The 26,077-nt window shown below is 37.3% G+C and overlaps 1 protein-coding gene across 1 annotated transcript; it reads left to right on the forward strand.

Moving 5' to 3' along the window:
* The first annotated feature begins 92 nt into the window (after window positions 1-92).
* LOC130684351 (putative inactive serine protease 58) lies at window positions 93-25,503 on the forward strand. The gene is given in 7 exon segments (XM_057504982.1): window positions 93-146; window positions 11,257-11,263; window positions 12,341-12,421; window positions 21,071-21,203; window positions 25,270-25,386; window positions 25,388-25,460; window positions 25,462-25,503. Coding segments are annotated over 7 exon segments (507 nt in total).
* The last annotated feature ends 574 nt before the right edge of the window (window positions 25,504-26,077 follow it).

The following is a 26,077-nucleotide window of genomic DNA, read 5'->3' on the forward strand; positions in this document are numbered from 1 at the left end:
AGAGGACCTTATAGAGCAACACAGACAATAGTGACCTCCTGCCAATAGTTCCCTAAGCCTGCACATGCTCAGGAGACAAGCGTGAGCTCACGATGCATGTGCCTGTGAGGAGTCATGAGAGAGCACAGCGTGTGCCCAGTGGGCAAGTAGGTCATGGGCAGGCAAGCATCCTGGCCATGGGAACTGGGTTTTCCCTACACCACTCAATTCCAGAAGTCCATAGTATTTCCAGAAATTTCTTGAATCCATCCCTATCTTTCCTTTCACTGCTGTCATCCTCATGCAGGCAATAATCTTGTCTGGCTTGGACTTGTATGTGTCCATCTACTGTTGCTCAACTTGACAGTCTCTCTTTTACTTGTAATGGCTTTTTTTCCCACCAAAAATACAGATAAGATGATATAAGTCTCCTCCTTAGAACTCTTTAGTAGTTCCCTATTGCTACAGAATAACCCCTGAGCACGGTTTAGTGCCTTCCCCTGATCCTCGTTTAATCTTGTCTTTCCCCCTCTTCTGACCACCCACTCCACATATTTTTTCCCAGGTCTACCAAACTACTTTCAAGGGTGGGTTTTCTTGTTTTAATTCTAATAATTTTTTTTTTTGAGAGAGCATCTCTCATATTTATTGATCAAATGGTTGTTAACAGTTAACAACAATAAAAGTCTGTACAGGGGACTCAATGCCCAATCATTAATCCACCCCAAGCCTAATTCTCATCAGTCTCTGATCTTCTGAAGCACAACGAACAAGTTCTTACATGGTGAACAAATTCTTACATAGTGAATAAGTTCTTACATGGTGAACAGTACAAGGGCAGTCATCACAGAAACTTTCGGTTTTGCTCATGCATTATGAACTATAAACAATCAGGTCAGATATGAATATTCGTTTGATTTTTATACTTGATTTATATGTGAATCCCACATTTCTCCCTTATTATTATTATTATTATTATTATTATTATTATTATTTTTAATAAAATGCTGAAGTGGTAGGTAGATGCAAGATAAAGGTAGAAAACATAGTTTAGTGCTGTAAGAGAGCAAATGTAGATGATCAGGTCTGTGCCTATAGGCTAAGTATTAATCCAAGCTAGACAAGAGCAATAAAACATCCACGGATGCAGAAGATTTCTCTCAGAACGGGGGGTGAGGCTCTAAGCCTCACCTCTGTTGATCCCCAATTTCTCACCTGATGGCCCCCCTGCGACTGTGCCTGTCTTAGGTTGTTCCTCCCTTGAGGAATCTTACCCGTCTCTGGCTAACCAGTCATCTTCCAGTGCCATACAGGGAAATGTAAAGTTGGTAAATGAGAGAGAAGCCATATTGTTTGAAAAGGTTAGCTTTTTACTTCTTTGCAGATTTATGCCCTGTGGCTTCTATGCCCAGCATTTGTCTTGAGGTATCTTTACCACTTGGAAGAATTATGATACTCGGTAAATTTGATATGAGGCACGAATTCTATTTAAGGGTTGTAATTAGGAAGGAAGAAGAAAAGCTATAGAAGTAGCAGACGGAAGAAAACATGGGAAGATTGGTTATTTCTTTGACATATCTTCTTGTAGAGTAACTTAAGCATGTATAGGTTTTAAACTACTAATTAAATTGCACACACACATTAACATAATAGGAATATAGTTACATAACCAAAGCAGACCTACAATTACCAGCCATCTCCAGTGAAACCAAGAAAACCAGTTAGGCACCCTAAGCATTTGGGAAAACTTATCTATGATATGATGGATATTGTCTAACTGAATTTGAATAGTATGAGAAAAATCAGACAATTTAAAACAACCCATTCTTGGGAACTGTTCACATCCCATATGTTCTTTTAACAGTAGATAGTCTGTAGTCTCAAGATTTTGGAGTGCTGCAACTTGCCCTTCTCCTAATTCTTGGTTGAGTTCTAACAGTATAGATCCAGTCAAATTTGTTATTTTACTGTATGCACAGACCAGCTTAGATATCTCCTTCTTCATTCCAATGGCAATTCCAGGAACCAGTGGGATGAATGCAGCTACAACTGCAACAGCGCCAGAATCTTTGTTGACGTTTTTTGACGATCATCTTCTGGAATAACTCTTCCAGAGTATGTTGATGTTGGAACTTCTTCTTCATGTTGTATCTTATTTCGTTTTCTGGGTAGGCAAATTGGGCTTTGATCCTCTGTATAAACACAAACAGACCCTTTGCCCACACTTTGATATGCCCTTTATACCATTGTGAAGAACTTATTGGAGGTCACCACACAGGAACTGCCTTTTTTTTTTTTTAAGACAAAGGAATATTATCAGAAAAATGTACTCCCATAGCTGATCATCTGACACCCTTTAAATGATCAAAATTAAGGATATTTAAAGCATGCATTAATCATTGATTTACAGTCAGTTTTATCCTATCAGGGAGTAATACCCACTTCTTTTTTTTTTTGTTATCATTAATCTACAATTACATGAAGAATAATATGTTTACTAGGCTCTCTCCTATACCAGGTCCCCCCTATAAACCCCTTTACAGTCACTGTCCATCAGCATAGCAAAATGCTGTAGAATCACTACTTGTCTTCTCTGTGTTGTACAGCCCTCCCCTTTCTCCCACCCCCCCATTATGCATGCTAATCTTAATACCCCCCTTCATCTTTTGCCCCCTTATCCCTCCCTACCCACCCATCCTCCCCAGTCCCTTTCCCTTTGGTACCTGTTAGTACATTCTTGGGTTCTGTGATTCTGCTGCTGTTTTCTTCTTTCAGTTTTTCCTTTGTTCTTGTACTCCACAGATGAGTGAAATCATTTGGTATTTCTCTTTCTCTGCTTGGCTTATTTCACTGAGCATAATACCCTCCAACTCCATCCGTGTTACTGCAAATGGTAGGATTTGTTTTCTTCTTATGGCTGAGTAATATTCCATTGTGTATATGTACCACATCTTCTTTATCCAATCATCTACTGATGGACACTTAGGTTGCTTCCAATTCTTGGCTATTGTAAATAGTGCTGTGATAAACATAGGGGTGCATCTGTCTTTTTCAAACTTGAGTGCTGCATTCTTAGGGTAAATTCCTAGGAGTGGAATTCCTGGGTCAAATGGTAAGTTTATTTTGAGCATTTTTTTTAATGTTTTTTGTTTATTTATTTATTTTATTTTTTATTTTTTTGCATCTCTCATATTTATTGATCAAATGGTTGTTAACAACAATAAAATTCTGTATAGGGGAGTCAATGCTCAATGCACAATCATTAATCCACCCCAAGCCTAATTCTCATCAGTCTCCAATCTTCTGAAGCATAACGAACAAGTTCTTACATGGTGAACAAATTATTACATAGTGTATAAGTTCTTACATGGTGAACAGTATAAGGGCAGTCATCTTAGAAACTTTTGGTTTTGATCACGCCTTATGAACTATAAACAATCAGGTCAAATATGAGTATTCATTTGATTTTTATAGTTGATTTATATGTGGATCCCACATTTCTCCCTTTCTTCTTCTTCTTCTTCTTCTTCTTCTTATTATTATTTTTTAATAAAATGCTGTAGTGGTAGGTAGATACGAGATAAAGGTAGAAAACATAGTTTAGTGTTGTAAGAGAGCAAATGTGGATGATCAGGTGTGTGCATGTAGACTATGTGTTAATCCAAGCTAGACCAGGGCAATAAAACATCCACGGATGCAGAAGATTTCTCTCAGAACGGGGGGTGAGGCTCTAAGCCTCACCTCTGTTGATCCCCAATTTCTCACCTGATGGCCCCCCTGCGACTGTGCCTGTCTTAGGTTGTTCCTCCCTTGAGGAATCTTACCCGTCTCTGGCTAACCAGTCATCTTCCGGGGCCATACAGGGAAATGTAAAGTTGGTAAATGAGAGAGAAGCCATATTGTTTGAAAAGGTTAGCTTTTTACTTCTTTGCAGATTTATGCCCTGTGGCTTCTATGCCCAGCATTTGTCTTGAGGTATCTTTACCACTTGGAAGAATTATGATACTCGGTAAATTTGATATGAGGCACGAATTCTATTTAAGGGTTGTAATTAGGAAGGAAGAAGAAAAGCTATAGAAGTAGCAGACGGAAGAAAACATGGGAAGATTGGTTATTTCTTTGACATATCTTCTTGTAGAGTAACTTAAGCATGTATAGGTTTTAAACTACTAATTAAATTGTGCGCACACATTAACATAATAGGAATACAGTTACATAACCAAAGCAGACCTACAATTACCAGCCATCTCCAGTGAAACCAAGAAAACCAGTTAGGCACCCTAGGCATTTTGAAGATTTATCTATGATATGATGGATATTGTCCAACTGAACTTGAACAGTCTGAGAGAAATCAGACAAATTAAAAAAACCCATTCCTGGGAACTGTTCACATCCCATATGTTCTTTTAACAGTAGATAGTCTGTAGTTGTAAGATTTTGGAGCGCTACAACTTGCACTTCTCCTAATTCTTGGTTGAGTTCCAACAGTATAGATCCACTCAAATTTGTTGTTTTACTGTATGCACAGGCCAGCTTAGATATCTCCTTCCTCATTCCCATGGCAAGTCCAGGAACTGGTGGGATGAGTGCATCTACAGCTGCAGCAGCGCCTGGATCTTTGTTGAGGTTTTTTGATGATCGTCTCCTGGTATGACTCTTCCAGAGAGTGCTGATGTTGGAAGTTCTTCTTCATATCGTATCTTAGTTCATTTTCTGGGTAGGCAAATTAGGCTTTGATCCTCTGTATAAACACAAACAGACCCTTTGCCCACACTTTGATCTGCCCTTTATACCATTGCGTAGAACTCATTGGAGGTCATCACACAGGAACTGCTTTTTTGTTTTTTCTTAAGAGAAAGGAATATTATCAGAAAAATGTACCTCCATAGCCGATCATCTGACAACCTTTAAGTGATCAAAATTAAGGATATTTAAAGCATGTATTAATCGTTGATTTACAGATAGTTTTATCCTATCAGGGAGTAATCCCCTTTTTCTTTCTTTCTTTCTTTTTTTTTGTTATCATTAATCTACACTTACATGAAGAATATTATGTTAACTAGACTCTCCCCTATATCAGGTCCCCCCTATAAACCCCTTCACAGTCACTGTCCATCAGCATAGCTAAATGTTGTAGGATCACCACTAGTCTTCTCTGTGTTGTACAGCCCTCCCCTTTCTCCCACCCCCCCATTATGCATGCTAATCTTAATACCCTCCTTCTCCCCCCCTTATCTCTCCCTACCCACCCATCCTCCCCAGTCCCTTTCCCTTTGGTACCTGTTAGTACATTCTTGGGTTCTGTGATTCCGCTGCTGTTATGTTCCTTCAGTTTTTCCTTTGTTCTTATACTCCACAGATGAGTGAAATCATTTGGTATTTCTCTTTCTCTGCTTGGCTTATTTCACTGAGCATAATACCCTCCAGCTCCATCCATGTTGCTGCAAATGGTAGGATTTGTTTTCTTCTTATGGCTGAGTAGTATTCCATTGTGCATATGTACCACATCTTCTTTATCCATTCATCTATTGATGGACATTTAGGTTGCTTCCAATTCTTGGCTATTGTAAATAGTGCTGTGATAAACATAGGGGTGCATCTGTCTTTCTCAAAGTTGATTGCTGCATTCTTAGGGTAAATTCCTAGGAGTGGAAATCCTGGGTCAAATGGTAAGTCTGTTTTGAGCATTTTGATGAACCTCCATACTGTTTTCCATAATGGTCGAACTAACTTACATTCCCACCAGCAGTGTAGGAGGGTTCCTCTTTCTCCATAGCCTCGCCAACATTTGTTGTTGTTTGTCTTTTGGATGGCAGCCATCCTTACTGGTGTGAGGTGATACCTCATTGTAGTTTTAATTTGTATTTCTCTGATAACTAGCGATGTGGAGCATCTTTTCATGTGTCTGTTGGCCATCTGTATTTCTTTTTTGGAGAACCGTCTGTTCAGTTCCTCTGCCCATTTTTTAATTTGGTTATTTGTTTTTTGTTTGTTGAGGCGTGTGAGCTCTTTATATATTTTGGACATGAAGCCTTTATCGGATGTGTCATTTTCAAATATATTCTCCCATACTGTAGGGTTCCTTTTTGTTCTATTGATGGTGTCTTTTGCTGTCCAGAAGCTTTTCAGCTTAATATAGTCCCAGTTGTTCATTTTTGCTGTTGTTTTTCTTTCCCGGGGAGATATGTTCAAGAAGAGGTCACTCATGTTTATGTCTAAGAGGTTTTTGCCTATGTTTTTTTCTAAGAGTTTTATGGTTTCACGACTTACATACAGGTCTTTGATCCATTTCGAATTTACTTTTGTATATGGGGTTAGACAATGGTCCAGTTTCATTCTCCTACATGTAGCTGTCCAGTTTTGCCAGCATCATCTGTTGAAGAGACTGTCATTCCCCCATTGTATGTCCATGGCTCCTTTATCAAATATTAATTGACCATATATGTTTGGGTTAATGTCTGGAGTCTCTAATCTGTTCCACTGCTCTGTGGCTCTGTTCTTGTGCCAGTACCAAATTGTCTTGATTAGTATGGCTTTGTAGTAGATCTTGAAGTTGGGGAGTGAGATCCCCCCTACTTTATTCTTCTTTCTCAGGATTGCTTTGGCTATTCGGGGTCTTTGGTGTTTCCATATGAATTTTTGAATTATTTGTTCCAGTTCATTGAAGAATGTTGCTGGAAGTTTGATAGGGATTGCATCAAATCTGTATATTGCTTTGGGCAAGATGGCCATTTTGACGATATTAATTCTTCCTAGCCATGAGCATGGGATGAGTTTCCATTTGTTAGTGTCCCCTTTAATTTCTCTAAACAGTGACTTGTAGTTTTCAGAGTATAAGTCTTTCACTTCTTTGGTTAGGTTTATTCCTCGGTATTTTATTCTTTTTGATACAATTGTGAATGGAGTTGTTTTCCTGATTTCTCTTTCTGTTGGTTCATTGTTAGTGTATAGGAAAGCCACAGATTTCTGTGTGTTAATTTTGTATCCTGCAACTTTGCTGAATTCTGATATTAGTTCTAGAAGTTTTGCAGTGGAGTCTTTAGGGATTTTTATGTACAATATCGTGTCATCTGCAAATAGTGACAGTTAAACTTCTTCTTTACCAATCTGGATTCCTTGTATTTCTTTGTTTGTCTGATTGCCATGGCTAGGACCTCCAGTACTATGTTAAATAACAGTGGGGAGAGTGGGCATCCCTGTCTAGTTCCCAATCTCAGAGGAAAAGCTTTCAGCTTCTCCCTGTTCAGTATATTGTTGGCTATGGGTTTATCATAAATGGCCTTTATTATGTTGAGTTACTTGCACTCTATTCCCATTTTGATGAGAGTTTTTATCATGAATGGATATTGAATTTTGTCAAATGGTTTTTCAGCATCTATGGAGATGATCATGTGGTTTTTGTCTTTCTTTTTGTTGATGTGGTGGATGATATTGATGGATTTTCGAATGTTGTACCATCCTTGCATCCCTGGGATGAATCCCACTTGGTCATGGTCTAAGATCATTTTGATATACTGTTGAATTCGGTTTGCTAATATTTTGTTGAGTATTTTTGCATCTACATTCATCAGGGATATTGGTCTGTAGTTTTCTTTTTTGGTCGGGTCTTTGCCTGGTTTTGGTATTAGGGTGATGTTGGCTTCATAGAATGAGTTTGGGAGTATTCCCTCCTCTTCTATTTTTTGGAAAACTTTAAGGAGAATGGGTATTATGTCCTCTCTATGTGTCTGATAAAATTCTGTGATATATCTGTCCAGTCCGGGGGTTTTGTTCTTGGGTAGCTTTTTGATTACTGTTTCAATTTCTTTGCTTATAATTGGTTTGTTTAACTTTTGTGTTTCTTCCTTGGTCAGTCTTGGAAGGTTGTATTTTTCTAGGAAGTTGTCCATTTCTTCTAGGTTTTCCAGCTTGTTGGCACACAGTTTTTCTTAGTAGTCTTTAATAATTCTTTTATTTCTGTGGAGTCTGTCGTGATTTTTCCGTTTTCATTTCTGATTCTATTTATTTGTGTTGATTCTCTTTTTCTCTTAATAAGTTTGGCTAGAGGCTTATCTATTTTGTTTATTTTCTCAAGGAACCAGCTCTTGGTTTCGTTGATTTTGGTATTGTTTTATTCTTCTCAATTTTGTTTATTTCTTCCCTGATCTTTATATATGTCCCTCCTTCTGATGACTTTAGGCGTCATTTGTTCTTCTTTTTCCATTTTCGATAATTGTGATGTTAGACTATTCATTTGGGATTGTTCTTCCTTCTTCTAGTGTGCCTGGATCGCTATATACTTTCCTCTTAAGACTGCTTTCGTTCCGTCCCACAGAAGTTGGGGCTTTGTGTTGTTGTTGTCATTTGTTTCTTTATATTCCTTGGTGTCTATTGTGATTTGTTCATTGATCCATTGATTATTTAGAAACATGTTGTTAAGCCTTAATGTGTTTGTGAGCCTTTTTGTTTTCTTTGTAGAATTTATTTCTAGTTTTATAACTTTGTGGTCTGAAAAATTGATTGGTAGAATTTCAATATTTTGGAATTTACTGAGGCTCTTTTTGTGGGCTAGTATGTGGTCTATTCTGGAGAATGTTCCATGTGCAGTTGAAAAGTATGTATATTCTGTTGCTTTTGGATGTAGAGTTCTATAGATGTCTATTAGGTCCATCTGTTCTAGTGTGTTGTTCAGTGCCTCTGTGTCCTTACTTATTTTCTGCCCGGTGGATCTATCCTTTTTGGTGAGTGGTGTGTTAAAGTCTCCTAAAATGAATGTATTGCATTCTATTTCCCCCTTTAGTTCTGTTAGTATTTGTTTCACATATGCTGGTGCTCCTGTGTTGGGTGCATATATATTTAGAATGGTTATATCCTCTTGTTGGACTGAGCCCTTTATCATTATCTAGTGTCCTTCTTTATCTCTTGTTACTTTCTTTGTTTTGAAGTCTATTTTGTCTGATATTAGTAGTGCAACCCCTGCTTTCTTCTTGCTGTTGTTTGCCTGAAATATGTTTTACCATCCCTTGACTTTTAGTCTGTACATGTCTTTGGTTTTGAGGTGAGTTTCTTGTAAGCAGCATAGAGATGGGTCTTGCTTTTTTATCCATTCTATGTCTCTGTGTCTTTTGATTGGTGCATTCAGTCCATTAACATTTATGGTGACTATTGAAAGATATGTATTTATTGCTATTGCAGGCTTTAAATTCTTGGTTACCAAAGGTTCAAGGTTAGCCTCTTTAGTATCTTACTTCCTAACTTAGCTCGCTTATTGAGCTGTTATATACATTGTCTGGAGATTCTTTTCTTCTCTCCCTTCTTATTCCTCCTCCTCCTTTCTTCATATGTTCGGTGTTTTGTTCTGTGTTCTTTTTAGGAGTGCTCCCATCTAGAGCAGTCCCTGTAAGAAGCCCTGTAGAGGTGGTTTGTGGGAAGCAAATTCCCTCAGCGTTTGTTTGTCTGGGAATTGTTTAATCCCGCCATCATATTTAAATGATAGTTGTGCTGGATACAGTATCCTTGGTTCAAGGCCCTTCTGTTTTGTTGTATTAAATATATCATGCCATTCTCTTCTGGCCTGTAGGGTTTCTGTCGAGAAGTCTGATGATAGCCTGATGGGTTTTCCTTTATAGGTGACCTTTTTCTCTCTGCCTTTAAAACTGTTTTCTTGTCCTTGATCTTTGCCACTTTAATTATTATGTGTCTTGGTGGTGTCCTCCTTGGATCCTTTCTGTTGGGGGTTCTGTGTATTTCCATGGTTTGTTCGATTATTTCCTCCCGCAGTTTGGGGAAGTTTTCAGCAATTATTTCTTCAAAGACACTTTCTATCCCTTTTCCTCTCTCTTCTTCTTCTGGTACCCCTATAATATGGATATTGTTCCTTTTGGATTGGTCACACAGTTCTCTTAGTATTGTTTCATTCCTGGAGATCCTTTTGTCTCTCTCTATGTCAGCTTCTATGCGTTACTGTTTTCTGTTTTCTATTCCATCAATGGCCTCTTGCATCTTATCCATTCTGCTTATAAATCCTTCCAGGGTTTGTTTCACTTCTGTAATCTCCTTCCTGGCATCTGTGATCTCCCTCAGAACTTCATCCCATTGCTCTTGCATTTTTCTCTGCATCTCCATCAGCATGTTCATGATTTTTACTTTGAATTCTTTGTCAGGAAGACTGGTTAGGTCTGTCTCCTTCTCTGGTGTCTCTGTGATCTTTGTCCCCCTGTAGCTTTGCCTTTTCATGGTGATAGGAATAGTTTGCAGAGCTGGGACGAGTGACGGCTGGAAGGACTTCCCTTCTTGTTGGTTTGTGGCCCTCCTCTCCTGGGAGAACAGCGACCTCTAGTGGCTTGTGCTGCGCAGCTGCGCGCAGACAGGGCTTCTGCTTCCTGCCCGGCTGCTATGGAGTTAATCTCCGCTGTTGCTGTGGGCGTGGCCTGGCTGGGCTGCTCCTCCAAAATGGTGGGGGAGTGGCCAGGAGGCTTTTTATCTCCGTGAGGGGCCTCCATGCTCCCTACTGCCCAGGGGGTTAGAGTGCCCAGAGATCCCCAGATTCCCTGCTGCTGGACTAAGTGTCCCACCCTGCCCCAATAAGATTTCCAAGAAGCACTTGCCATACCAAAACAACAACAACAACAACAACAAATTAATAAATAATTTTAAAAAACCCAAAAAAAACCCTCAAGCTTTTCTTTGTCCTCAGGCACCAGTCTCAGGCATCTGCTCACCAGTCTTGCTGCCCTGTTTCCCTAGTATTGGGGTCCCTGTCCCTTTAAGACGTCCAAAAAACACTCGGAAAAAAAAATCACCTCTCCTGTTTCTTTGTTCTGTGGCGTCGGCCTCAGGCACTCGCTCACCGGTTGTGCTGCCCTGTTTCCCCAGTATCCAGGGCCCCCTGGGCACGTATTGTGTCTGCACTCTGGTGCGGATGGCTGGGGCTGGGTGTTCGGCAGTCCTGGGCTCCGTCTCCCTCCCGCTCTGCCTGCTCTTCTCCCGCCGGGAGCTGGGGGGAGGGGCGCTCGGCTCCCGCGGGGCCGGGGCTTGTATCTTACCCCCTTCGCGAGGCGCTGGGTTCTCGCAGGTGTGGATGTGGTCTGGATGTTGTCCTGTGTCCTCTGGTCTCTATTCTAGGTAGAGTTGTTTTATTTTCATAGATATACCTGGTTTTGGGAGGAGATTTGCGCTGCTCTACTCACGCCGCCATCTTGGCTCTGGTCAAATTCTAATAAATTTTTATATTACTTTAGCCTTTGACTGGTTCCTTTAATTTGCCAATCCCATTAATTTTTTCCCTTTTTGTTTTAGGATGCTGGTACTTGATATGAGCTTTGTTCTACAAGCTTCTCTTTGAAAACATAACTTTAGAATCCTATGGATGGTTGGGTGGATAGGTGTGTGTATATATGTTCAATACTTCCTCATATATTTGTAAATTTTTTGTTGTAAAATAGTTCTTTATCAGTGTTATTATAGATGCTATGTACATATGGAGACATATCTGTCCCCAGCCTCATTCCATAGAATCACTCAGGTTTATAAGAACTTCAAAATATATTATCATTTCATTTTGCCATCTAACTAATATTCTATGTAAGTAATATTTTGGTTATTTAAATTTTGCCACCAAAAATCAGTTGGAAGTAGGCAGCTACAGAGGTGGGAGGGAGAAAGGAGGGAAGAAGGGAGAGAGAGAGAGTGAATGATCTGTGTCTGAGAGGACAGTGTAATAAGAACAAAGGTAGAGATCTGACAAGAGCCACTGGTAGTGGTATTGGTCAGGAACTCTTACTCAAACGGTGTCTGTGGCTGTGAGATGTGACCTGTACAAGTGAGGCAGTTCTGAGGAGGCGAGCACTAAGTGTGACGTGCATAGAGGGGAGGGGAATCAGCATCACACTGGAGGCATCACAAGAGGGCTGGAGACAGAGTTCTGCCCCATCAGAGTAGCCCACAAAGGAGCGGGGTCAGTGGGACACAGAGCAGGAGGAGTGCCAGTCACAACTTGTGGGGAAGGACCTGGGGAAAGAACTAAGAGGCTAGGGAGGGAACTTGGGATGAATTTGAACTCCACCGAAGGTTCACTTGACTCCTACTTGGAATTATTTTCCCTGCGGAGGTGGATAAACCTCAGAATCCTGGAGCTCATCTTCCCATATGGCAGGTTCCAGCTAGACTGAGGAGCTCTCCATGCCTGTCGACAGAGAGGGTAGACAGGAGTGCCTAATGAGTCCTCTCTCACATTGAGCATCCAGGCTGGAAGGAGAGACCTCTAGACAACAGACTTTTGTAGGCTCCTCATCCCTACTTCTCCCACCTGCATCTCTCCTGCTGCTCAGAATTCCCAAGCAGGACTTGGATACCAAGTCCAGCCCTGCTTTGTGCCTGTGAGTTTCCACTTCATCCTTATCCTCAGGACAGGATTCAGGCATCAACATGAAATGTATGCTCTTAACCTTGCTGATGGTGACTGGTAAGTGACTGAGGTGTTTCTGTTCAGTTGATTAGGACTCTTTTGGGTGGTGAGGCTGTGGAGCTGTTTTGGAGAGGGAGGGTTGGTAGATCAGGAACATGAAAGCTTGGGCGTAGGTGATGTACTAGTCATTTTCTGTACAGGCTCAGCCACTAGAAGGATCTAACTAAAACTTTATTATGGACTTAGAGCCTCTTCTTATAATGTCTGGAAAAGTTCTTGGGCTGAAACATAGCAGTGTGCCAGAAGGGAGGGTGGAGATAGGCGCCAGGAAGGGGGCATAGAAACTTATGACAGACATAAAAAGCAAAACAGCAGGTAATCTGCTATAAGGTTCAAAAGGAAATGGTAGATTTTTCTCTTTTGGCTTTAAAACATGATGTCTAATAATAATCATCAACACCGTCACCACTGCCACCATGAAAGCATAGACTTACGTAGTACTTACGTACGTAGTACTTACTGCTCTGTTCTCCACATATTAACTCATTTAATTCTTACAACAACTTTGTGAGATAAGTATTATTATTGTTTTCATTTTATTGGTGAGGAAACTGAGGCACAGAGTGATAAAGTAACTTGCCTGTATTGCTTTTGCTTAATAGTTATATGGCCTGGGACAAATACCTAACCTCTGTGAAAATCATTTTCCTTAGTGAAACATTAGAAAAATAACATTTATCTTTTAAGGACATGCAATTCTTCCTAAACCTATGTGAGACTGGGTGGAGTAACCAAATTAAGTGGGTCAGGTGGTGGGTAGGCTGTTTCAGAGAAACCAGCAAGTGTGAAGGTCGTGAAGTGTGACATATGTAATTAAAAGACCACCTTTGTGGCTGGAGTGCAGAGGAAGGAAGTGGATCTAGAGTCATACAGTAGTGTTACAGGCTGAGAGGCTGTTTTTCCCAGGATCATGCCTTGGAGGCAATGAAGAATGAAGCCAACAGTTAAGTGCGGAGCAACCAGCAAAACTTTTAATGTGGGGTGTGGTTGGGGAGAGACCTCCTACTAATTGGGCAGGGCTCCAACGGAGGAAGCTGTTTAAGCTGCAGTGTCTAGGGGATTTTAAGTACTGGAAAAGAGAAAGTCCACCCAGTTGTCTAGGACTTGTTGCTGGGGCTGAGCTGGAATCAGAACCCCCCCTTGTTTCTCAGGTGGGCCAGTCTAGGGAGTGGTTTCTTACAGGTCCTGTGTGGCCAGCTGACCACAATGCCTGATAACAGCATCCTGCTTGGCCAATCTCTACCAAGACAACGTGTCCTGTTCTTCTTACCCAACTGACTACCTACTGCCTCAGTAGCGGATCTTCTAGCCTTGGCTGTAGAAATGATCTTGGATGTAATGGAAAGCCCTGAAAAGTTTTAAATATGGGAGTTACATGACCACATTTGTGATTTAAAATATTCATGTGGTTTCGTTGTAGAGAACTGATTTGAGTAGAGATACAGATTGTAGGTGGGAAAGATCTGGAAAAGAAATTTAGGAGACTGTTGCAACTCTCCAGGCAACCAAACGGATGAGGGAGGTATTTGGGGAAGAAAACTTACATTTTTAATTTACTGATTTTGAGGTGAGTTTGAGATGTCAAATGGAGTCCATTTGAATATAAGTGTCTGGAGCTCAAGACAGAAGTCTGAACTGAGATACAGTTTTTGGAATTTTGGGAATATTGACAATGTGAATTCACAGGAATGAGTAGAAAAAATTACTTGGAAGGAGTTTATGGAAAAGAATGTGTAAAAGGCATAACTATGAAAGGTTCTAACTGCCTTCTTGATTTTACATTTTATTTTGATATAATTATACATTTACACAAAGTTGCAAAAAATGTGCAGAGGTCCCACATGTCCTTCAGGTTCCACCACGGTGACATCTCCTTTAGTTGTAGTACAGTATCAGACAGTGAAATTGATATTGTTAAAATCCACAGAACTTACTCAGTTTTACTTGTATTTGTGTGTGTGTGTGTGTGTGTGTGTGTGTGTGTGTGTATTTAATTCTAGGCAACTTTATCACCTGTGTAAGTTTATGTATTCTTTACCACTTTCAAGGCACAGAAGAGTTTTATTACCATATTGTCGCTAATGTTGCCTTTTTATGCCACACCATTTCGTTCTCCTTCCTCCACGCTGCCCCGCCTTCCCTAACTCATGGCAACTACTAATCTGTTCTTCATCCTGTAATCTTGTTTCAAGAATGTTAAACAAAATGAATGTACAGTATGTTATATTTTAGAATTATCTTTTTCTGGTCAGCATAATTCCCTTGAGATTCATCCAAGTTGTATATAAAAAAAGAATTAATTTTTAAAAATTACTGAGTATTATTCCATAGTATGGATGTACCACAATTTGTTTAACCATTCACCCACTTAAGGACATCTATATTGTTTCCGGATTGGGTTTTATGAATAAAGCTGCTCCATTTTTGTGTGGTAATAAGTATTTGTTTGAGATACATGCCCAAGAATGCAATTTTTTACCATATGGTAATTGTATGTTTAGTTACATTGCAAACAAATTCTTTTCTAGACTGGCTGTACCATTTTAACATTCTCACCAGCAATGTATGAATGAGGTATTTTCTCCACTTCCTTGTCAGCATTTGGTATTGCCACTATTTTTCATTTCAGTCATTCTGTTAGATGTATAGGAACATCTTACATAGTTTAATATTCATTTCCCCAATGACTAATGATGTTGAATATCTTTCCCATGCCTACTTACCATATGTATATTCTCTTTAGTGAAGTGTCTGTTCTTGGCTTTTGCCCATTTTTCAATTAGATTGTCTTTTTGACTGTTAAGTTTGAGAGTATATAGTTTAGATACAGGTCCTTTGTCAGATACAAGGTTTGCATATATATTTCCCAGTCTTTAACTTGTCTTTAGGCACACTTCAGAGGGTCTTTTCTAGAGAAAATGCTTTTAATTTTGTTGAGGTCCATTTTATCAATTTTTCTGGTATGGATTTTGATTTTAGTGTCAAGTCTTAAGAACTCTTTTTGTAGCCATAGATTCTGAAAATGTTCTTTTTTCCCTATAAGTTTTATAGTTTCATATTTTGTATTTAAGACAATCCATTTTAAATTAATTTTTGTGTAAGGTGTGAGATTTAGGTGAGGTTCTTTTTTTGACTATGGATGTCCAACTGCTCCAGCACCATTTGTTGAAAAGGATGCATTTCTCTCATTGAACTGCTGTTGCACCTTTGTCAAAAATCAGTTGGGCATATGTGTGTGTGCCTATTTCTGGATTTCCTGTTATGTTACATCAATTATGTGTTTGTTCCTCTGCCAGGACCACTCTGTCTTGATAAATGTCTTAATATTGGGTAGTGTGATCTCTTTGAAGCACTTTAACCTTTTTAAAGATGGTGTGAATTATTCAAGGGCCTGTAGCTTTTACTATAATTTTTCAAGAAACTTCTCTCAGTATATACTAAACCCTGCTGGAATTTTGATAGTAATTTCATTAAACCTATTGATCAGTCTGAGGAGAATTGACATTTTTCTATGTAGAGTTTTCCAATCCATGAGCATCTTTCCATGTAGTTTTCCAATCCATGAACATGGCATGCCATTCCCTTTATTTAGTTCTTCTTTGATTACTTTCATCAGCATTTTGTAATCTTTAGCAAAAAGATGTTTTTAACTATATACCTATTATTTAATTTTCTTTAGACTTGTAAATCATATTGCATTTTTAATTTTGGGTTTTATATTTCATTGTTAGTATATAGAAGTGTGACTGATCTTCTTTGCATATTGGTTTTTTTATCCAGTGACCTTGATGAACTCACACATTCTAGGAATTTTTTGTGGATTTCTTGGGATTTTCTAATGTAGACAATTATGTAATCCACAAATATTATACAGTTATATTTCTTCCTTTCCAATTGCTTTATCTTTTATTTTTCTTTGCTTTGTTGCAGTGGCTATCATAGGCAGTACTATTTTGAACAGGAGTGATGACAGCAGACAATATTGGCTTGTTTCAGATATTAGGGGTGAAGCATTCAGTTTTTTTGCCCTGGGGCATTACGTTAGCTGTAGGGTTTTATAGATGCTTTTCACCAAGTTGAGATAATTATTCTCCTTTCTAATTTGCTGAGAGTTTTTGTTAGGAGTGGATGTTGGATTTGTTAACTACTTCCCACCCCCCTGTGTCAGTTGACATACCATTTTTCTTCTTTAGCCTGTTGACTGGGGGGATTACATTGATTGATTTCCAAATATCGAACCGGAACAAGCTCCACTTAGTAATGGTTTATAATTCTGTTTATCTATTATTGGATTTGATTTCCCCATATTTGTTGAAGATATTTGTCTTCCTGATGATAGCCACTCTAACAGGTGTGAGATGGTATCTCATTGTGGTTTTGACTTGTATTTCCCTCATGGTTAGTGATGTTGAACATCTTTTTATGTATCTTTTGGTCATTTGATGTCTTGTTTGGAAAAACATCTATTTAGTTACTGTGCCCATTTTTAAATAGGGTTGTTTGTTTTCTTTTGTTATTGAGTTGTATGAATTTTTCATATATTTTGGATACTAATCCCTCATCTAATATATTGTCTGCAAATATTTTCTCTCATTCCATAGGTTGTATTTTCATTTTTTTGATTGTTTCTTTTAATGTGCAGAAGCTTTTTAGTTTGAGTAACCCTAATGTTGATTTTTTGCTTCTGTTTGTGGGCTAACATTGTCATATCCAAAAAAAATCACTTCCAAGTCCCATGTCAAGGAGCTTCTTCCCTATATTTTCTTCTAGTAGTTTTGTGGTATCCCATTCCAATAGTATAAATAGCATTAAAATATTTAGGAATAAATTTCACCAAGGAAGTGAGAGATCTGTACAATGAAAACTATTAGATTTTGATGAAGGAAACTGAAGACACAAATTGAATGATATATTGTGTTCATGATCAGAAGAATTAATAGCTAAAATGTCCATACAACCCAAAGCCATCTAAAGATTCAATGCAATCCCTATCAAAATTCTAGTGATAGTTTTCACAGAAATAGAAAAAGCAATCCTTAAAACTTTATGGAACCACAAGAGAGTCTGAATAGCCAAAGCAATCTTGAGAAAGAAGAACAAAGCTGGCAGCATCACACTTCCTAATTTCAAGCTATAAATTAAAACAATATTAATAATTAATTAATTTCAAAGCAATTCAAACAGTATGGCTGGCATAAAAATAGACACACAGACCAATGGAACAGAATAGAGAGTCTGGAAAAACACCTGCATATATGGTCAACTAATATTTGACAAGGGCACCAAGAACATTCAATAGGGAAGGATAGTCTCTTAAACAGATGTTGCTGGGAAAATTGGATAAAAACATACAGAAAAATGAAATTGGACCCCTATATTACATCATTCACAAAATTAACTTGAAATGGATTAAAGACTTAAATGTAAGACCTGAAACTGTAAAATTCCTAGAAAGAAGCAGGGAAATGCAAATTGATTTCCAAATCTTGAGCCAGGGTTGCATACCTAGAATAAGTCCCACTTGATCTTGATGTATAATTCTTTTTATAAATTGTTGGATTTGATCTATTAATTTTGTTGAGGACTTTTGCATTTTGTTCATGAGAGATAATAGTTTGTAGTCTTCTTTTCCTATAATGTCTATGTCTCTTTGATACTAGGGTAAAGCTAGCCTCATGGAATGAGTTAGCAAGTGTTTTCTCTGCTTCTATCTTCTGAAAGAGGTTGTAGAGAATTGATAAAATTTTTTCCTTAAATGTTTGGTAGAGCTCACCAGTGACCTCAACTGGGTCCAGTACTTCCTGTTTTGGAAGGTTATTACTGATTCAAATGTCTTTAACAGATATAGACATCTTCAGATTGTCTATTTATTCTTGTTTGAAATTATGTCTTTCAAGGAATTAGACTATCTGGTTATCATGTTTGTAGGTATAGAGTTGTTTATAGTTTCTTTTATTATATTTTAATGTCCATGGGATCTATAGTGGTATCTCCTTTCACTTCTGAGACAGTAATTTGTGTCCACTCTTCTTTTCTTGGCTATCCTCACTAGAGGCTTATTGATTTTACTCATCTTTTCAAAGAACCACCTTTCAGTCTTCATAGATTTTTCTCTATTGGTTTCAGTTTCTTTGATTGCTGCTACAATTATCATAGTCTGTTTTCTTCTGCTTTCTTGGATTTAATTTGCTCTTTTTCTAGTTTCTTTTGCATTTTATTTCTTTGCTGAGATCTTCTGTTTTTGGAAAACTGTTTTAGGAATATATTAGTTTTTGAAGTATTTTTATGATTCTGCTTTGAAATCAATGTCAGCAATTCTATAATGTTAGTCAGCTTAGCATTGGCATCTTTTCTTATGCAAGTTGTGATTCTTTTGGTTCTTTGTATGATGACTGATTTTCCATTACATCCTTGGCATTTGGGTATTATGAGACTCTGGGTCCTATTTGATCTTTGGGTAACTACCTCCTTTTAGGTATTGTTTCCAGGTCTCGGTGAGGGTCAGTGTTACACCTCTCTCTGGACTCTTGTTTATACCATCCCAGCAAAAGTGGAGTGCTGACTCTCAGTACCTTATTGCATATAGGTAGGTTGGAAGTTAACCTCCCCCCCTCAACCACACTGACTTCTGGGTTAAAGTGAAACTTTATCACATACCATTTATTACACCAAATAGGGATAGCAGCTTAGCTCCCTGCAGGGTCCTCCTCACACCAGGGAGAGAGGAAGTGAATTGGAGATTTGCATTTACTTAAAACATTCTCATGTTGAAGGGTGGGGATTGAAAGTCAGCTCCCCACTGGGCTCCACTTCACCATGGGATGGAGGAAGCCATGTGCTGTGAAACTCTACCTTATATAGTCTTGTTAAGTCTTGTTTTGTCAAATCCCTCAGCAAAAAGAAGGCTCAGCAAATCCCTCACTCATTTCATGAAGGCAAATTCTACTTCTATCTTGGATACCTTTTTATATTTAACATTGCCTGGTACACAGTAAGTATTCAGTAAATAATTTTTTAATAAGTCATGCATATATGAGCCTGGGAAAAATACACACTCATATGTAGATATAATATTAACTTTTAATCTTCTGATGATGCTTGATTCACATATGGATTCAGAAAACCACTGCATTAATTTCAGTCTCCCAGTGGATCTCTGCACATGAAGTGAGTTCTACTCAAATCTCTCATTAAGTCATTTGTAATGTACATATTTATTGAGTTCCTACTATGTGCCAGATACTGTGCTAGTTGCTGGAGATAATGTACAAGTCATTGTTCCTTTACTACTTATTGTCTACAGATGAAAAACCCAGAGACCCAGAAACATAAATGGACAAAGCAAGAAAAGCCCAAAATGGAGCATAGATTTTTTTTTGATTGATAATTTTAATGTATATTTTCCTGTTTCATTTCCTAAACTCGAGAAAGCAGCATTTGGTTCCAAATGCCACTGACAACACACCAAAATTAAAATAGGGTTATTTTGCTTTACACAGCAGGGAGAGCACATTCCAGAGAACCTCAGAAGTGTCCCAGTCATGGGGAGTTGGGAAGGGCATCTTACAGGGTTTGAGACTGTGCTAGATATTTCTGCAGGTGAGAAATGGGGTCAGTTCAGTCACGAAGTAATAGCGATTTGGTAATTGGGTACGTAAAATTTTTATTTAAGAGGTAGGAGGATAAAAATAGTACTAGAGCTGTCTGGCAAAGAAACAACTAAAATGCAAAGAAAGATCAGTCCATATCTGACGTTTAATAATTTTGGGGGTCATGAAGGGGCTTTGTCTATGTCTTTTTCTGAACATTGTTTTTCACTTTTTATTTTTCTTAACATAAAAATGTTCTTGAAACTGCACTAGTAAGAAATAAAATTTGTTGAATATACATATATACCAAACATTCTTCCAAGCAATTTACATGTATTAACACATTTAATTCTCACAATAACCCTAGGAAAGAACTTAAGTTCTGATCTCAATGTATGAATAAGGAAATTAACATATAGATATTTGCATAATTTGTTGGAGTTCATATCAAAGTACTGCTCCTTATATTCTCATGCCAGAATTAAAGCTTAAGTTTTAATTTTATGTAATTATTTCTGTTGGAGTCATGATGACTGGTCTCAACATCCCTACAGTCAACTCGTAGAAAAAGTCAGGGGATGGTAGAAAAGGCTGTATTGCTGTGACTGAGGATAAAGCCAAGAAGCCTTAAGCCTTTGGGAGGTTGGAACCGAGCTATGCTCCTCTGAAAAGCAGCAGACAGGGTGAGGAGAGCAGGGGGTCATGTAAAGTGCATACATGGGATTTGGAGTAAGATTGAGTAAAGTTTCAATCCTTGAACTAATCATCATTCACTAGTTGTATGGCCTTAAGTCAGTTTTCTAATGTTATGTTCTTAATCTGTAAAATAATATAAAATATATCAACCCCAAAGTTTTTCCTGTGAAAATCAAAAAAAATTTAAAGTTCATGAAGTGCTTAGGATAGTGTTTGTACAGTATGCACAGAGTAGGGGCAAAGTGATTAATAAGTGGTAAATGTTGATCTTATCTGACGCCACCGTCCTGAAATCTCCATAACCATTTTGAGTTCCCTTTAAACAGCTGAGTTATAGCCCTGAGTCTCGTCTGTGTTCCAGGTGTTGTGTCATTTGTTAGTGAAGAGTTAGATCATCTTCCCTACTTATTATACCTGAGTTCCGGTTACAAGTCCTGTGTGGGGATTCTGATTGCCCCTCAGTGGGTGATGACAGCAGCACACTGCTTCTTACCGTTAAGTAACGCGAATCAGTCTACTCTATTCCAAGGCTCCGCGGCTGGGTCTCAACACTCCTAAAAATGCTGTGCTGGTCAGGAAACACTTCAGCTACGATGAATAAGGGGAGCTCAGCTACTCAGGTAAAACTTGACTAAGGAATGTTCCATGTCCTTATGTTTATGTTCAGAAAGGAAAAATAATATATATTATATCTTACACACACCCATATATATATATGTGTGTGTGTAAGATATAATATTATACATCAAATATATTGTTATATTTAATATACATATATGATATATTGTTATATATTATATATATCTTACATATATATATATGTATGTATACACACACATTTTACAGATATATATATATATATATTCCTGCAAATCATTCTTAATGTTTTTAAGATTCATCTGTAGAATTAGGTATAGGATGACATTTCAGTTTTTATTGCTGTATAATATTTTCAGTGTGAATATCACACAATTTGCTTATTTTTTTGACAGACATTTGAGGTTTTACTATTTCAAGCTTAGTGCTGTTTTGAACAGTGTGACTGTAAACATATTTGCGCCTTGTACCTTGGAAAGTATTCTTGTGTATGTATGTGCAATATTTATATATGTTGGTGTATGCATATATTTGTGGGTTACATATTGGTGTATATCTAAGTATACTTCTTGGTATATAACTCTAGAGTATATGATTAAGAGTATAATTGCTGGTTCATAGAGGATGCAACTGTTCACTTTTATACATCCTCCAGAAATTTGTAAGTATTCTTCCGACAGTGGGTATTGTCAAAGTTTTTTGCTGATTAAGTGTCAAATATCTTACTATGCTCTTAATTTTATTACCTTTTTTAGTAGTATAATTAGCACCTGTTTTCCTCCTCCTCCTCTTTCTGCCAATAATGCTTATTTTGGGAAATACCCTTTCATGTCTTGTAAGCATTTTGCTTATTGAATTTTTTAAAACATTGCTTTTTAGGACTTCTGTAAGTACTCTAGATGTTACTGTTTTGTCAGTTATGTATGTTGAAAATATCTTCTAATTGTGGCTTGATCTTGTCTTTATGGTATATTTTGATGAATAAGAGCTCTTTACTTCAACATAATTCAATTTAACACTTCAACATAATTCAGTTTAACACTTGAATTATAAATTTTTATTTATGGTTATTGGGTATTATGTCTAGTTGAAAATATCCTTTATGACTTCAAGATTGGAAAGATACTTCTTTAAATTTACCTCTACAAATGTTAAAGGTTTGTTTTTCATATTTAAATATTTATGTCATTTGGAATTTATTTTTTGTGAATGATGTGAAGTAGGGGTTCAATTTCTTTTTTTAATATAGCAAGCTAAATATCCAAATGTCATTTATCTAATGTTTCCCTTTTTCCAATGATCTGCCGCACCACTTCTGTCATATATCCAAGTTCCATCTGTGGCTAGGTCTGTCTCTGGGCTCTCTGTGCTGTTCCATTGGTTTATTTATTGTGGACCAATACCACATAATAATTATGACTTTAATACAACTAAAGTGCCTTATATTTTTCTTTCATTTTAATTGATGTACTTCCATAAAATTACATTTTCTGCTTATTGGTGATGTTGGAAGTACCTTTGGTATTCATAAATTGATCTAATAGCTTGTTGCTTTGCTTTACTTTTTTACTGTTTCTAGTAATATGTGTATGTGTTCCTTCAGGTTTTCTATCCACCATCTTTGATATTTGACAATTTTATTATTTTTTAAATTTTAAATAATTTAAAACATTTCCACATGATTAAATCTTTAACTCAGAAGTTCAGAATTTTGGGGGATAAATTTTGGGGGTTAACTTCGTAAATAAAAAATAATCTTTTGAATTCTAATTGGTTTTGTGGTCAGAGAATGTTATCTATATGATACTGATTCTTTTAAAATAATTGAGACTTGCTTTTTGGACCCATATGGAGTCGATTTTTATAAATCTTGTATGCTTGAAAGAATGTGTACTCTCTAATTTTAGGATGGAAGGTTCTGTATATTTCAATATGTCAAATTTTTAAATTGTGTAATTCAAATCTTCATTGTAATACAAATCTTAAGTTGTATAATTCAAATGTTGTTTGCTTGATATCAGTAATTGAGAGAATTGTGTTGAAATATTCTATATTAGATTAGTCAAAGTAGTGCTATAAATTTACTACTTTTCATTTTTAAAATATTTTTTATATTTATTAGGTATCCACAAATTTAAGTACATTTATAAATTTAGTTACTTTAAAAATTCCTGATAAATCAAACCTATTGTTATGTGGCATTACTTTCTCTCATGTAGGTAACAGTTTTTGTCTTAAAGGCTATTTTGTTAGATACTAATATATCAACCCTAGTTTTGTTTTGGTTAGTAGTGTCCTGGTATATCATTTTACATCTTTTCTTTTCCATGTGTCTGTATCCTTTTGATTTAAGCATGTCTCTTAATTTACGTATGGCAGGATTTTAAAACTACAGTATTACAATTTCTTAACTGGTAAGGGTTAGGCCATTTGTATTTATTTTGATTATCACTGTATTTGAACTTGTTCCATATTTTGAATTTTTACTGTTTCTTAATGCTTGCTTAAAAAGAGCTTTGTCTTTGATTAGATGGACATTTTAGATAATTTTCAAATTTAATTTTTTCTTCTGTTTTGTTATGAAATAAACACACACTATTTCTATTCTTTTAGCGATTACCTTATAAATTTTAAGGTGGATGTTTAATGTTACAAAGTCTGAAGTTGAACAATATTCTAATGTCTTCTTTATGCCCCTTATTAGTTATATTCCATCCATATCCCTAAGAGGCAACTGCTATTCTCTTGTTTTTCCACAGTCTAGTTTTACATGACATAGGGTTGTTTTAAGCTAAGATTCACTCACCATATATTTTTCTGAGAGTCTTCTATTTATCATGAACTCTATTCAGTATAAACTTCTCTATTGACTTATAAACATATTTTGTGATAAATTAAACTAGTTTCTTATAAGAAAGGAAAAAGAGAAATAGAGGAAGGAAAAAAGAAAATATAAGAGGGGACTAGTTTCAGATAGTTACTTAATTAACACTGTAAACACAAATGACTCCCTTTGCAAAAAGGAGATTGATCTTAGAAAAAGCCATTGTGACAGACAGAGACACACAGGAGAATTACTGTAGCTGATTTAAGCAATAAGTTGGGCCTAACAATTCCATCAAGTTATATAATTAAAACACCAGTCCTTATTAATCCACAAGGTATGGGAATGGAGTTATTAAGTCAATCTCTCATTTAGACAGACAAATAATAAAGAATCTCATCCTGAGGGCTTCTTCCCTTTTTGTTCTGATGTATCTCTCAAATGAACAATCTTGCTCTTGTCCAAAGTTGCTCAGAGCGTACTTCTCTCACTGTTGTGGTTGGAGGGTCCCCAGAGTGGGAGTGCTCTCTTCCGAATTTAGGGTCTTGAATGATGCTTGTGAATGGATCTCAGTGGAACCTCCAGGATTTTTGATTCCTCTTCTCCGAAGGGAGCACCAGAAAACCCTGCTATTCTAGCAAAGTTTTGATAGAGATGAGTAGAGCATAGGACATTCAGGTCATCCTCTCTAGCTTTAAAATATTTCAACTCTTTAAGCTGTTACTCACTTGCTTTGTACAATCTCCTATTTCCTGTTCTTCCCCAGCTCTCAAGGGAGCCTCCCTGGCAGAGTCTACTATTTTTATAGAAGCCTTGACTATCCATTTGCATATGTCTTTCAGCTGTCTGTAGGTCTTGAATTGGAGCTACTCCCTGGAATTGTGCTAAAAGCAGAGCCCAAGCCATTGTACCGCTTAACTCCTGGCGGCACCATTCACATAATGGTCTATGTGAACGGCAATCCTTTGAGTTGTGTAGTGCACAACCTGTATGACCACATGTGGCAGCTATAAAGGGTCAAATGGGCAGCAATGAGAGGGGTGGGTTCAATGGGTTATGACAGAAGGAAATTGTGTATATAATTAGCCCTGTGATGTGTGAGATAGTATCAGTCTTTTTTTCTCTCCTTCATTTTCCAGAGATCTCCAGGTCATCTTTCATGGTGGTTCCCCAAATTTTCTAAACTTTAATGGGGAGATTCTACCTTATGAGAAGATCATCATTGATTCAAACTTCACTGTCACTTCTCCTAAAATGACCTCTCACTTTCTTCTCCACCGAGATTTTTCAGTTACCTACTAACAAGAACAATGAAGTTAAAGATTGCTTGACTTAACACCTGGTTAGAGAATAAAGACTTTCTTGGTGAGTGACTGTCAAAAAGAAGAGTTAATTGTGTTCTTGGATATATTCACATCTTCAGAATCTCTGAGGAATTAGGGGAAGGAATCAACTTGTAGGCCCAATACCAGATTTCAAAACACATGTTTAAAGTTAGAAATGGGGCAGGGCAACAGTAATGGCTCTCTAGAGTAGAAGAGGTGATCTCCTTTAGGGCTTTGGGAATCGAATCCCAAATCAAGGTGTTACATGTATCACATTGGCGTATATTTCAAGGGCTAGGATGCAGAGATCTATGTCTCAGGGTTCTGCCATTCATTATAGGTTATGGATAAATTCTTTAACTTCTTTGAATCTTAATTTGCAAATTGATGAAAATCACATTTTCCCTTTACTTAATGGGAGAGATATTTTTTATCAATTAAAACAACAATAATTACCATTTTGAATACTTACATACCAGGCACTAAGCATCCTATACATATTTTATAATCACCATCATACATCATATAGATAAGTTTTATTAAGGTTTATATCTTATAAATGAGGAAACCAAAATTGAAGGTATTGACTAATACTCCAAGGTCACAGATTTGGTGATGGCAG

Source organism: Manis pentadactyla, chromosome 7 (genome assembly GCF_030020395.1).
Source record: "Manis pentadactyla isolate mManPen7 chromosome 7, mManPen7.hap1, whole genome shotgun sequence".
In the NCBI taxonomy this organism is placed as follows: Eukaryota; Metazoa; Chordata; class Mammalia; order Pholidota; family Manidae; genus Manis; species Manis pentadactyla.